Source organism: Pagrus major, chromosome 15 (assembly GCF_040436345.1).
Source record: "Pagrus major chromosome 15, Pma_NU_1.0".
Lineage (NCBI taxonomy): Eukaryota > Metazoa > Chordata > Actinopteri > Spariformes > Sparidae > Pagrus > Pagrus major.
In genome coordinates, this window is record NC_133229.1 from 29,098,408 (window position 1) to 29,111,096 (window position 12,689).

The 12,689-nt window shown below is 38.8% G+C and overlaps 1 protein-coding gene across 1 annotated transcript in view; it reads right to left on the bottom strand.

The window, feature by feature from the left end:
• The window catches only part of nrg3a (neuregulin 3a), a 343,671-nt gene that overhangs the window by 14,669 nt on the left and 316,313 nt on the right, over positions 1 to 12,689 (bottom strand). The window contains exons 6-7 of the mRNA XM_073481462.1: positions 9,576 to 9,678; positions 3,336 to 3,462 (exon numbers count right to left, since the gene is read on the bottom strand). Coding sequence (XP_073337563.1) covers positions 3,336 to 3,462; positions 9,576 to 9,678 — 230 coding nt within the window. The remainder of the gene's footprint in view (positions 1 to 3,335; positions 3,463 to 9,575; positions 9,679 to 12,689) is intronic.

The following is a 12,689-nucleotide window of genomic DNA, read 5'->3' on the forward strand; positions in this document are numbered from 1 at the left end:
GAGTTTCCTTTAGGCTGTTTAAGACAAAAAACAATTTAATAAAAACAAGATTTAAAAGCAATATTTATACAGTCAGGTTTAGGCTTATTTTTTTCTCAACAATACACATTTGTATAGTCAGTAAACAATAATCAGTAATTCATGAACTAGTGCTAACAGAGCAATTAGTTTTGTGATTTTATGACCTATATACATTCATTTAATGTATATTATTGCATTCCATTGTAGTCCACTTATTATATTTTCTCTAGAAGTGATAATCATTAATATGCAAAATAATAGTGATCCCTCTAGTGTCATATTTGCAAGTAAAGGGCTCTGCCGTCATGTTCGCAATATAATGTAAAATACAATGTCTGGTTTACCTTTCAAAATAAAGGTTGTTGACAAACAGTTAACATATGACATATTATGACTTTTGAACTGCCACAGTTTGGTTAGGTTTAGGGAAAGGTCATACTTTGGGTTAAAATAACTATTTTCAATATTGTATGTTACGTAAGTATGTTAACATAAGTCAAGTGAGTTACATAATTTACGTAAGCTAACTTACGTATGTTACAGAAATTTGGTCCCACATGGGATGTGAACTATGTCCACTATATGATAAACTGAACCCCCCCAAACTTCATTATTCTCGCTCGTTATTCTACTGCACTATATGGACACTTCAAGAAGTGATGCTAGAGGGGTAACTACAGCGTCAAACTTGACCACACTGCTGTATTTGACGCATTAGGAGTGAGAATGGGCTGGTGATTTAGTCACAGCTAATTGAACAACTAGCCTTGCAAGCACTGTTTATGTCACAAAGCTTCTAGCACAGCCCACTCTTTGTAAAGCATTTCATTGTTAACAGTGACGTACGCAAGTTTAATTACTGTACATTCACCTTTCATTAATGATGGTTACTATAAAGTATACTGAAGGAACTAAAGCAAGAAGAAAGTATGCATGCAACAAAGTCTGTATTCGTTTCTGCCTTGAGTTAGAAATGTAGTGAAGACTGACAGTGAACCGAAATCCATTATGGGTCGAATCAAAAAGCATAACCCCTGCGCGTTGGAAGTTTTCAGTTTAAGGAAGCATGAATGGACATTTTTGTATAATGTGTTTAAAATGTTTAACTCGACCAGCTCTAGCTGCCGAAATTCACATCCATTATGAAGTCTCAAAAAAATCTAAATGCAGCCTGAAACCCAAACTTCTCCAATTTCTCAGAAAGTATGAAAAGGTATCACAAAGCTGAAATGAACTGATAAAGTGTAGTGACCCATTTTAACTTTGAATGAAGTTCCTCTCTGAAAGACGAAAGGGAATGAGTTTAAAGAGCTGGAGGTTTGAACATTCCTATTGATTCAGTAAGGAAAAAGATTATGAAAAATATGTAAAAAAAAAAAAAAAAAGATGTTAATAAAAGTGAAAAGTTACAGTAATAATGTGCTAAAAAGGTAAAACATTTGAAGATTTAAATAGAGATTGAAGCTGCACATGTTTTAGTTCAGTGCCAAAGAAGTGAATGTTGAATAATAAAGACGAAGGAGAATACAGCTGCCATTGATCTTGTACATAAGACAGACATCCTGATAAATAACTGATCTTTTTTTCCAGTGGTGTGTCGATGTTATGTTGAGAAATATATGAATATATATGAATCCATTTGCATGTACTATGTGTGCACAAACAGGTTTTAGTTGATTGGTGCACAGTTCTGCACATTAAAAAAGAACTGAGCACACTTATTCCCAGTTATTGTTGAGGTGGACATTGAAATATGCACTTGTATACTGCATATGCATGTCTATGTATTAGTATATATACTTCTTATGGCTGCAACAACACCAGTGTAGTTTAAATACTCTGAATCTTGTGTGAAGTGTGTGGCATATATGATCTAAATTCACGTAGAAAGCCGAGTGATGCCATTCCCTGGATCTTCATGTAAGTTTTTATTTTTTGTTTGTTTGTCCTTGGCAGAGCCCTCAGCTTGAGGGTAATGTGAGGAGACACACCTGACACGTCGTCTTCGCCAACTCTAGATTTTACAGATTACTTTAAAGCATTGGTTAGCCCTGCCTCCTAGCTATAGCTTAGACATCTGAACCCTTTGTGAACCGAATCTCAAGATCCGCAGGCAACAACACCCTTATGTTTTAAAGTCTATTAGCTCGAGATTGAAGTCGACGGGGCCCATGCAGTCCTGCTCCATTCAAACACTTCTACATCTTTGATCCATTGATTCAAGTGAGGTTGAATAGTTAAAATACAGTATTTTGTCAAACTCAATGCCTACATTTCGCATGCATGTCATTACATCATCTGTAGTGCATTATGGGGGCATCATAGTGTATTATAATACATTCGTAATGCTTACCTTCATGCAAGCTGGATCTCACATACAGGACATACATTTCTGTGCTTCTCCCACGCAGTGATTTATCCATCTTGTGTACATTAATGTGTTTATGATGCATATAGAGTCCACGGTGTATACAGTGCATGCACCTTGCTTCATTTTAAATTTAAATCGTGCCTTTGGAGGAGACATACAATTTATCCAATAGAGCTTTGTGTCAAAACTGTGCAGATGAGATAGCTAACTTACAGGGTAAATATGTAAAAATGATTAGAGCTAATTTATGCTCAGTGGTGCACAAATACATACATGCACACACTCCCCCAAGGCTATGGAAGATGTGGATATGATTGACATACAAATTAAGGTAATGTTCTCCATAGCAGCTACTCCTCAACGCACATGTGGGAGAGATGTGATGACAAAGAGCGCTGAGAAGATGATGAATGATGTCGCTGGCCAAAACCGTGCTCCCAAACCACTGAACGATTGCTCACTCAAAGACCTGTGAGCCTGATGCAAGTGGCCTGGTGTAGATGGGAATACATACTGATGCATATGCAGCTAAAAACTGCAGGAGGTGATGAATTTTATGACCGATGCTAATACTCTAGAGGTGTTTTATTTGCACTGCATATGTCCGATTTGTGATAATCTCTTCAGGGGCACTTCTGCCACATATTTTTGAATAAATTTTGAATGTAAGCAACAGACTCATTTTAATTTCTGCTGATGGCAACTATTGGTACATGTATTGAATGCTGAAAAAAAATACTGATAAAGAAAGGTGTTGTGGTTCTTTATCTTTGTGCTGGTATAGGCAAGAAACTGGAGATGGCCACTCTTTAGTCCTGAGCTCACAGGGTCAAGTTAATGTCGCTCAAGTCACGTTATCTGCCAAACATGTTTTTAAAGCAGCCAGTCTTGAAAGAAAGTCAAGGTGGATGTGGAAAATGGAAAAAGGAGCAGCAGTAGTCACCTCATGCATTTGCAGGTTGTTGTTAGAGGCTCTCATCTTGGCTTCCAGGGCATTATGGGAATTCGCAGTGTAGTTTTTCAAACTGCGACTCTCCTTCAGGTGGGCCTGCAGCTTCTCTCTGCGCCTCCTAAAGAGAAGGGAAAAAAAACGTTGTTACACATGGGTCCAATTAATTTCAGTTGGGATTTGACCACTTTCAACTGAATGACTGTGTTTCCTGCGTTAACACTCGCTTTGAGCTGCTACTCTTTGCATCAGTATTAAGCATCTGCTCGTCAAAGTTCACCAAAGGCCTTTAACCATCCTCTGTCGCTTCCACCTAAGAGGCCACATCCATCGATCCATCCTGAGCAACTCCAAATGACTTCTAATAAATATGTTTTGAGTTCCTCAGTGTCATAATTATGTTCTGCAATCAACATTCCCACCAAGTCCCACCTGAAATACATCTCTAAACTTGGTCTAATTAATTCAAAACAGGAGCCTAGTGACAGTTGCAGTGCCTTGGTTTTAGAAATGAATGAAGATGTGCTGATAAGGATCCTCACTGACACCAGTTTGATGTCAGCCCCAAAAGAACCAGCCAGTCCTCATCAGAAAAATGAATATATAGGTCGAAAGTGAAAGCAGTTTATCAGGACCGATCTTTATATTTGTTACACACAGTACAAGGGAGAAGTACTATAAACAGCAACAGGTCTTAACTGGGAGAAGGTCAGGCATGGACGTCAGGTTAAGAACAGGTCATTCATCTACTAATGAAGTAGGTATGTTTGTAATGGAGGGATTTTAACCCAAATTACGATGTTTTCCAAAACCTAACCAAGTAGTTTTCTTGCCTAATACTAACCAAACTGTGTTCATAGCGGAGGTCGGGTATGTGTGACACTGTTACGCTGCAATTATCATGGTGTTCCGGGAATGGTTAGCTATATTGTTTTTTTTTAGAGATGCTGACCATTGACCTATTTCCTGGCTCGTTCTATAGCTCCAATACTAATGCTAATAGTTTCCAAAAACATACACCTTACAGTATTGCATTTCAAACTCACAAAGCAAGCATTGGGAGTAGATTACAGAAACAAACCAATTAAGGTTTGTTTTTCATGTTTTCATACAAATCCTAATCATAAACAACGAAGTCCAAAGACTAAATTGGGTCTTTTATTCTACTTTACTGCTCTAAATATCCATAATATCCTGTGACATTCTTTTGGAGGACACTGGGGAGTATCTACAGGGTTTTCTTCCAAGTTTTAGACTCATCCACGGACGTGTTTAATAAATATGAGTCAGTGGCCAAAGAGAATTGCATTCTACCAGTTTCATGCCCTTGAGGACAGAGGAAAGGAAGAAAATGAGCTATTGACCAAACAGGCGCTTTTTATCTGTACCTCTCTTTCTTTCTTCTTTTGGGTGCAACAAGAAATATTTCAAACACGCTGTTATTCCTGTTTAGGTGACATACCTTGACTCTCTATATATTATCATTTCTGTTAAAATGTTCTGAGTCTAGACTTTCATTTCTCAGATGTGTTTTTATCAACTGGCTGGCTGAGTGTTTTGTTATGTGTATTGCAAAGACACTGAAGGACTGAAGTCACTGTCTGGGAAACTAATTAGCTTGACCCTAATCTTGCATAGATGCAGACTTGACTCATGGCAAGGGGTCTGTAGATAATCATGTTAGAGGAAGTGGAATAATTAGACCTTGTGGAGCAGGGGGTCATAATCTGATTTTTTCCATTCATCTCAAAGAAGCTCTTCTGGTTTGTTTTTCAGACCAGTGTACATTACATGCTCTTATTATCACAACACTAGTTCCCCAAGTTTGTGCAATTACACTGATCGGATGGAAGTGCATTAAACTCTTTTATCCCAACTTCATTCTGTTGTATAGCAGAGGTATGCTCATTATCAGATACAGCTGATGAGGCCATTACAGTTTCTGTCTCGACTATCTTCTGAATGACAGCGATGTAATGAAGTGTTTACAAACAGCCTCATGGTAAGCTCCACTTCTGTGGCACTTTAATTATATTTTCTTAGATGAAGGCTGCGGCGTTTGGTACACACAGCTTTTGGAAAAGTCTTCGCTTAGTATGAAAAGGTCCCTTATCTCTTCTAAAGCCTTGACAAAACCTGCTTATTTATTTGATGCTTATGAATGCAAATGGGTTTGCTTGCTCTTTATGAGCGAAGCACTCTTGCTGCACAAAAACGAAATCGGATGTGTTTGAATAATGTCAGGTAGCCTCAACATCACCAAGTTAATGCAATCAACCTGTGACTCCATTTGATTAGTTAAACCTGTTTTTTAATTTAAAGTGGGTCTACCAATTTGTAATTGGCAGAAAAAGCTTAGTCATTCCAATTGGAGATGAATATATAATATGTAGCATTTCCACATTAAAACAACTACACAACGACTTGTTATGTTGTTGAGTTTTGTGTTTACATCATCCCAAATGTTCACACCCAGAGAAATCTGTAACTTTGTTCAAGGTAACGATGCGTTTCATTTTGTCGACTGTTGCCATCATTTCTGAGAGAGAGTCAGAGAGTGAGGGAGGACAGAACATTAAGTCAAACATTACCTCCTCTGTGAACATTACTGCCTGAGTCACGTCAGAGATTGTCATGTTTGTTTTGATTCAGATACCCCTCGCAGCAGCAATGACATACTGTGTGTTTAATTATGCTACTTATTATACTGTTAGTGACAATTATATGCTTTTATTAGATGGTGGTGAAGAGAAAGGAAATGAGGGAGTGAGAAATACGACACAGGTCCTCAGTGTCAAATCTTTATTTCTTCATGTGAAGTGTTAGGCTGTGGAAGTTGGGACAGTGCACGGGTGTGTAGCAAGCTCAACTAGCATTCATGTTTATATGAATTGCAACCATGATTGTTCCCTGATCTTCTCCAAGTGTTGGGGTGGACGGCCTCCTTCACTTTGTCCATCATTTATAGTTTAAAAAGTTGGCAGCGGATGCACTTTGAGGTTTTCCTTAATCATTAAATACTGACATTCTGGTTCAGTGACCGGCTGAAACGAAGATCATTGAATAGTCCTCTCATCTTCAGCATCTTTTCTCTTATCATCAAAGTGGTGAGGAAACTTCCACCCACACTCCAGTTGGTTGGACTTGCATGAGCTGAAAATCCAAACAACTAATTATGAGAAAGCGGCAATTATTTATGAATTTTAGGGGGTGATAGTTTTCACATAACTGATCTCTGTGTTAATGCATCGACACAACCTTTTTAATGTGTGAAATTAAAGCAGAATTGGTTATAATGCTACTAATTAGTAGACAAACGTGTTAATAATTACATGGAGTGATGCTGAGCGTAATAATTACATGGAATATAGTAGATTGTAGTCTTTATTTGGAAAATGGCTCTTTTACCACTTATTGTCCCTGTACTATGATTAGCATGATATTGGACTCCATGTTAAACAGTGACTATGAGGTTAAAGGGATGATCTTCAGGTTAAAGTGTTTACACCCATATCAGATGAACTGTAACAGAACTGTAACCATTTTAGAAGACAGAGTCTAATTAGACAGTTTAACAAAAGATTTAACTTCTGTTAAATTTTTGAACCAACACGTTCTCACTCCTGACTTGTAGCGGTTTGGTTGGGTTTTTACAAAACTACTTGGTTAGGATTAGGAAAAGATTATGTTTGGGTTAAAATAACTAAGTTCACTCTCATAACTAATGGAAGTTATGGAAGATACGGAAGTCACGTAGCCCACATTATGTTACGTAAGTGACGTATGTCATTCACATCTTCCCCAACATTTATGTATGTTACTGGATGTTAACCCCAGTCTTTGGAGGGAAAGTCCAGTGTGTGATCCGTCCGTCCATCCGTCCAGCAAGAAGTGACAGTTGAGGAGTACCTACGGCGTCAAACTTAGAAGCATAGTGCCACTGACCAGGCTGCTGTATTTGACATGCTGGGAGTGATGGTGATGCTCTGTCAGGTCCGTACTACAGTTGTTTTCCTTCATATAGGTTGAGATGAAATGACTTGGACAGTCAAAAACATTCAGCTGCTTGGCCCTAGACCTCTTTGGTTTCCTTGTTTTGGATCATTGTCTTGCTGCTCTGACCTAGAATTTTGAGACTTGATGAGCCACCAAACATGGATGTAAACACCCGTAAACACACTTAAATTCAGCACTTTAACCTTAGAGAGCAGAGAGACAAAAATGAGAAAATCCTTTGCTCTCTAAACACACTGCGCTTAAGGTCGCCCTTTAAAGAGCAATGACGACAGCATGACTTGAAGAATCAATCGTCTTTCATTTAGATGTATTTTAATCTGGCTCTTTTTTTCCTCAGTGTAAGAAGACCTTTGACTTTATCTTTATTTAGATAACTCAGGTTTGGATGAAGACTTCCTCCTGATCTGTATGCATCCGTCCCATTGAACAAGTTAGTTCCCTGACTCGATTACGGATTCACTGAAAGCACTTGTCCATCATGCCTTGATCCGATTATCTTGTTGTCAGGCTGTTCACTCACTCACATCATTATATTACAGATGGAAGCCTATGGAATTACAGCGGCATCAATCACAGCCACCTCCACGGTCCATGTACCCTGAATGACAGACTGACGTTACATACCGGATGTTTGACCCATCCTCTTGAGAATATAGAATATCTCCAGGCAAAGTAGTTCTCACAGCAAGAAATGGAAGGTTGGCCATTCATTTGCCAATTAATGTGCACACAGACAGCATGCACTGCAGTTATATGCATATAGGCAGCGAGACAGTGCAGGAGCTAGATGACCTTTGAGTTATAATGGGCTATGAATATGTGTGTGCACGTAATGAGATTTACAAATTGTTGCAAATGCCCAGTCTGGGATTTCGTTCAAGATGTTTGATGCCTCAACATGTTCAACCGGCCTTCTCTAAATGAACAAAATGTCTCCTTGGGCATTTTATCTGCCCACACCCAACTGGGCTTATAACCAAATACTGAAACATTTTGCTTACTTAAGGACTCAAATTTTGCCAAAAATTTGATCGTCAAACCAAGTTTGGAAGTTTGAAAGTCATTGGAGCAACTTTCAGTTCAAATGAAAGCAAGAAAATGATCGTTGGGATGAAATTACATGTCACTGCAGCTAATTTACCTGTCAATATATTCATGAGAAATTACATATGCAACATCTACGCATGACTGGAAAAAATGGAACCAATCTAAGAGTTGGGAGAAAATGCCCGATTACAGTCCTTGAACTCGCTTGCAGTCAAAGTCTATTTGCATAATAGATACAACCTTAGCCCTAACCCGAACTAGTCTGTGACAAGTAACCATGACCTGATCTCAGCCCTAAGGCTATCCATGAAGGGCAGTGCTACAGGGGAATATTCTGAGAAGTTTCTTGTTCACTATGTTTATTTATGTGGCTTTATAATTTTATTGTAAATAGAATAGCTTTCTATTTGATAACTTAAAGGTGCATTTACACAGTGTGTGCACATAGCTACAGTAAGACCTCTGGATGAAAACTGTGTTTGTTGGGGGTTTGTTTAAAACCAACACATCTCGATAACTAACTGACCGAACATTGGTCCATTGCCAATGACTCCCAAAACGACATACATGAGACCAGTGGGGAGAACCAGCGGCAGGTGATCCGGACCTTTGTCATAACATAGTTGAGGTTATGCAATGATCGCAGTTTGGTTCGGATTAGGAAAAGATCATGGTTCTGTAAAAAAATGAATATGCTAACTCAGGTCATGTTACTTACCTTACGTAGGTAAAGTATGTTACATCATTTTAAAACAAGCAGTCTCCTGGTTGAAAGTCTGGGTGTGTTTGAACCATCTACCCACCCCACCTCCTCCATATGCACTACGTCACTTCTCTTTTGCTCCTGTCATAATTCCTATGACCACTAGAGGTTGTCACCTCACAATAAACCTAATTATGGGTCATAATAAGCTGCCAAAAGACCCGTTTTTTTAAAACCGGCTGATTGTCTAATTGATTATAATGTAGCGCATTCCCCTTTCCCATTCGCTTGTTGAGCATAATGTAAAGAATGATAGCCAACTACTGTTGATTGTATGAAAGTGGAAATATGGTTCAACTATGTCCTGTAGATCAGTACAAGGTAAACTGTTACTTTACATAAACTGACATATGTACCGGGGTTCTGATGTATATCAATAAGTATGATTTGTGTGTTTATCTTCTCACTTGTTGCGGCAGTAGAGGGCCATACACAGGGTTCCCAGGAGGCTGATTGCCATGGCGATGGAAGTGATTGACAGCACCTGTCTCTTGTACACCTCTTTGCTCTCTGTAGGGAAACAAAAACAGAGAAAGGCGCCACATTAATATCCAAACAACACACTTTTTTGGAACAAAGCCATAGATCACTTTCATATCTATCAGTGTGGTTGTATTAGAGACATAGAAGAAGGAAAAAGAAGTGGGATTCTGTGAATCTGCGAGTGTGTGTGAATATTTGTATATCTGCCGAGATCCCACAGTCAATACTCACAGAGCCAGAATTAATACTAAATTAATATGATGCAGTAATCTTCCCATAACACAGAATTAAACATGGTTTTGAGGTTTGTAGTTATCCACTTTTAATTTCTAATATCGTTGTTTACAGCACCCAAACAGCCATTTCAAATCATCAAACAACCAGTTGCGGTGCAACAGCTCTCTGGGGCTTTCTTGTATCTGCCTTGCAGATTCATTCCTGTATAAGTGTAATTACTTTTGTTCAGAATAAAACTGAAATAAAATAACAACTCGAAACTCATTTGCAATACACCGACAACCATTTACAATTCTCCAGTAACACCTGCTATTCTTAGTTACCACACAGCCCTTCAGCTCATTTTATCAGCTCTACCACATCGAGTAATGGTCCAATAGACGCAGACTGCTTTTGAAATGGATGCCACATGTAATGGAGCTTGAATATATGGAGACAAGAAGAGTTATGGCATGGATGGACGCCATTAGTGGAGAAAAATGGAAGCTGTCTTGTTTGCTACGAACAAGTAAATCATAGTTGCCTTCAGATACATTAATAGGCGATCAATCAGGTTTTATTTAGCAAGGCTCAGACCTTGGAAAAGCACAGAGATGACACAAGGTGTTGGGGTTTTACATCGAGGTGATTGAGACAAATTTTTACTGCGGATGGGTTTGAATGGCCACTTTAGTACAAAAAAGATAAAGTTCTTTACAGCTGCATCCTCAGTGCATAAGATCAGAAAATCACTGCTAGAAGCTGGAGAATACAACCACAGCCTCCTCAGGTACAGAGCAACACAACTGCAGCCACTGCGTCTTGCTCAAGGGCATCCTTACAGCAGGCAATGAAGGAGAGTGTTACTAATTCACGAGCACATCAAGATTTACAAGCCTGTCTGGGAATTCAAACCAGGGATCTCTCAGCACAAGCTTACCGCTGTAGCCTTTAAGCTACTGATGCCCACACAGATATTGCATAACCTATCATACATGCAGTATGTCATACATAATCCCTGAAATAACTGATGCCACAGACACTATTAGTGCATTGTAAGGGCATCTTTTTTCTCTCTTGTGTGGCTGTTTTTCTCTCCCTCCTTCTATGTCTGAGTTATGTTTTGGGTCAGCGTTGTTTTGATGCCGTTAATCAGCCTGAGTCATCACATTGGCTCATTGGCTATAATTATATCATTAGAGGGAGCTGGGGGATGTCCTACGGGACCACACTGAGGTCGGTTGCAGGGAAAGCAGAGAGACAGGGAGGGTGAGAAAGACAGAGAGTGAGGATTGGGGAAATATAAAAGAGAAATGAGGATGAATGTGAGGGAAGCAGGATTACATCGAGAAGCAGTGATCCCTCTGATGCATATTTATTTAGTTTGATTTGTGGGTATTTCCTGATCCTAAGTACTGATCTGATATATCTGCATCATTTTACCCTTTTTTGATTTAACAAATTCCAGATGAAGCTAAAATTAAGGGGTGTTTACATATAACTCTTCTTACAGTATACGGTATTTGGCGCTTTCCTTTATTAACTCAAGAAATAGATACCTCACTGAGAAACACTCCTTAAGAAATACTCATAAAATTGGAGTCAGAATAAAGACATAATGGTCAAAACTGAAGCGGAAGAGGCAGAGATATCTTACATTTTAAATTAGTCTGGAATGTGTCAAGCCCCAAAACATTTCCCATAATGCAACTATGAGGATTTTTCATTAGACACTTCCTAGCTGATAAATGCCTGCGTGTTTCAAACTTGTACACCCCCCAGTTTTTTCTAAGACTCCAAGCTCAAGCCGAGATTACCCCGAACCCACCAGGGTTTATTTCTCAGACTTAGTGAGCCCTCTCCACAGGCCACCATATACATCTGTTTAGCATCATGTTCCTATTTGGTGCACAGAAGTAGTAGTTAGAATAATCTTTAATCTTAACATCTCTCAGTCTTCATCAGAGTTTTTTCTATCACCATGTTATCATGTGTCTGAAGTTCAACAGTACTTAGGTCACGCGAGTACCATGACAATTGATCAGACAACATCCACTGATGAAAACCGTGACAAGCAGTTGAAAGCTCTGGAAAAAGCCAGTTATAGAAAATCAAGTTAAAAGTAGTAAATGTATAAAATTGAGTTCTCCTTATGAGGAAATGTGGCTTTTTGTAATTTAATAAAACATTTCAACTTGATAGTGATAAAGAAACTGGTCTGTGTGGATTTGTCATGTCTGACTGACAACCTATGTGTCTGATAACAGTATCAGTGCTGATAATGACTCGGTGTATCAGAGGAGCCTGTCGTCTAAAGAAAAACGGCAGCATCAGTTGTTTCAGCAAACGGATTTATGCTATATCCTCAAGACCTTTTGACACAGGACTCTGCCATTTGCTTTCTGTTTGCAAGCTACACTCAAGGTTCATTTCTTTTTAACCACCTACATTTTTTTCCTCGTAGGTATAGCCAAGCCACAAACCTTAATAGTGTGTCATATCCTAAATGGCTTCAGTGATTTATAGTAGTTTTGGAAGACACTGATAAATGGTGCATCCTGCCATTAGGGATGCTTATGCTTCTAGATGGCACTTACAAACAATGACTTATTATGAATTATTAATAAATTGGGCACATTTGTATGAGTGGTGCTCGAGTGTAAGGAGGGCAGTGATGGAAGAAAAGGTCGGAGGAGTAGAGTAGATGTGTTTTTTATCAACATTTTTAAGTCCTTAAGAACTTTCATTTGCGCTGGAGAAGGGGAAAACAAACGAACAAATGGACAAAAAACACACCCCATAACATTGTTTTTATGGTTGGC